Source organism: Impatiens glandulifera, chromosome 4 (genome assembly GCF_907164915.1).
Source record: "Impatiens glandulifera chromosome 4, dImpGla2.1, whole genome shotgun sequence".
Taxonomy (NCBI): domain Eukaryota; kingdom Viridiplantae; phylum Streptophyta; class Magnoliopsida; order Ericales; family Balsaminaceae; genus Impatiens; species Impatiens glandulifera.
Genome location: NC_061865.1, coordinates 4,733,186 through 4,735,349, shown reverse-complemented (window position 1 = coordinate 4,735,349; position 2,164 = coordinate 4,733,186). Strand labels below are relative to the sequence as shown.

General features: G+C 40.5%; 1 protein-coding gene across 1 annotated transcript; it reads right to left on the bottom strand.

Annotated features, from left to right (window-relative positions):
• On the bottom strand, nucleotides 1-1,384 carry LOC124934513. Its single transcript, XM_047475050.1, has 3 exons — nucleotides 1,252-1,384; nucleotides 240-593; nucleotides 1-113 (listed from the first exon to the last, which is right to left on the bottom strand). The coding sequence occupies exons 1-3, from the start codon at nucleotides 1,382-1,384 to the stop codon at nucleotides 1-3; spliced, it is 600 nt and encodes a 199-aa protein (XP_047331006.1).
• Nucleotides 1,385-2,164: the final 780 nt, after the last annotated feature.

Sequence of the window (2,164 nt, the reverse complement as noted above, 5' to 3'; positions counted from 1 at the left end):
TTAAGTTGTCTTGGAGACAACTCTAAACCTAGAAGAGAGAGGCGGTAGATCATCTAGACCACCACTAGCATTGACTAATGCATCCGGGCTACCTCTGGCATTGACTAATGAATCTGGGCCACATCTGACATTGACTAATGTATTTGGGTCATCTCTAGCATTGACTAATGCATCTGGGCCATCTTAGGCATTGACTAATGCATCTGGGCCATCTTTGACATTGACTAATGCATCTGGACCATCTCTGGCATTGACTAATCCATCTGGGTCATCTTTGGCATTGACTAATGCATCTGGGCCACATTTGACACTAACTAATGTATTTGGGTCATCTTTGGCATTGACTAATGCATGTGGGCCATCTTTGGCATTGACTAATATATCTGGGCCATCTTTGGCATTGACTAATGCATCTGGGCCATCTCTGGCATTGACAAATGTATCTAGGTCATCTCTGCTATTGACTAATGCATCTGGACCATCTCTAGAATTGACTAATACATCTAGGTCATCTTTGGCATTGACTAATGCATCTGGGCCACATCTGACATTGACTAATATATTTGGGTCATCTTTGGCATTGACTAATGCATCTGTGCCACATCTGACATTGATTAATGCATCTGGGCCACATCTGACATTGACTAATGTATCTGGGCCATCTCTAGCATTGACTAATACATATGGGCCATCTCTAGCATTGACTAATGTATCTGGGCCTCTTTGGCATTGGCTAATGCATCTGGGCCATCTCTGCCATTGACTAATGTATCTGGGCCACATTTGACATTGACTGATGTATCTGGGCCACATTTGACACTAACTAATGTATTTGGGCCATCTCTGGTATTGACAAATACATTTAGGCCACCTCTAGCATTGACTAATGCGTTTGTGCTAGAATGGTTTGCAACAATGGGAGTATTCAAGTTAAGGTGGAGATTTGCTGAGTAGACTTGAATATTTGATTTACCTAAAATGTTGTTAAATTGTCTTGGAGACAACTCTAGATCTAGAAAAGAAAGACAATATATCATCTAGGTCAACCTTGGCATTGTCTAATGCATCTAGGTCATCCGGCACCGACGAGTGCATAAGGGTCATCCGGCACCGACGATTGCATCTGGGTCATCCGGCACCGGCGAGTGATTCTGGGTCATCCGGCACCGACGAATGCATCTGGGGCTTCCGACACCGTCGAGTGCATTTGGGCCATCTGGCACCGGCGAGTGCATCTAGGTCATCTGGCACCGGTGAGTGTTCTTGGGCCATCTAGCATCAGCGAGTGCTTCTGGGCTATCCGACATCGGCGAGTACATCTGGGCCATCCGGCGCCGGCGAGTGCTTCTAGGCCATCCGACACCGGCGAGTGCATTTGGGCCATCTAGCATTGACAAATGCATCTGTTAAGTTGTCTTATAACAACTCTAGATCAAAGAGAGGATATAATATTTGGGCATTGATTAATGCATTTGGACATTTGAGAGAATTCAAGTCAATGTGGAGATTTGTTGAGATGTCTTGAATTGATGATGCAAGGAAAGAGAATATTGAACAAAAGGAAAGTATATCTTTTTGGTGTGTAATCTTGATTTAAGGAAATTAGATTAACACAAAAGGTAATATGATCTTTTGTTATGGTAATATAACTAGGAAAATATTGTGATAATATTTTGGAGATTATTTGCCAAAATATTGTGTTGACCTAGTTGAAGACTATTAAAGGTGCAGTCGGTCACTTCAAAAAGTTGAAGTCTTTGCCTTGATAGCATCGTTTCCAGTCCTAGTTTTGTATCTGTTAGAGTTTCGAGGGATCGAGTGTCATATAAACTCGTGTCATAACCCTAGTTTGTACTATTGTAATTTCTGTTCTGATCTTCTAATAATACTCTCTCTCTTTCTGGTGGACGTAGCCAAGTTCTATCTTGGTGAACCACGTTAAAATATGTGTTGTTCTTTATTGCTTACATCATCTCACGCGTTCCGTTACAACAATTAATTTAAAATTATCGACAACTGAGTTTTGTAAGTTGTTTAATTTAATTAGACACTCATTTTTAACTCTACCGATTTATATAATTTTCAAATAATTTTGAGCTATTAAAATGATTTTTTAAAAACACATACGAGTTCATTGCATGAGATATAAAAATTATTTTGAAAA

Excerpts from the sequence above, each read along its gene's own strand:
- LOC124934513 (XM_047475050.1), bottom strand. The coding sequence starts at position 1,384 with ATGGCCCAAATGCACTCGCCGGTGTCGGATGGCCTAGAAGCACTCGCC. Across the intron at positions 594-1,251 it reads TGGCCCAAGAACACTCACCG|ATGCATTAGTCAATGCCAAA; the intron begins GTGCCAGATGAC and ends GATGTGGCACAG. Across the intron at positions 114-239 it reads ATTAGTCAATGCCAGAGATG|ATTCATTAGTCAATGCCAGA; the intron begins GTCCAGATGCAT and ends GATGTGGCCCAG.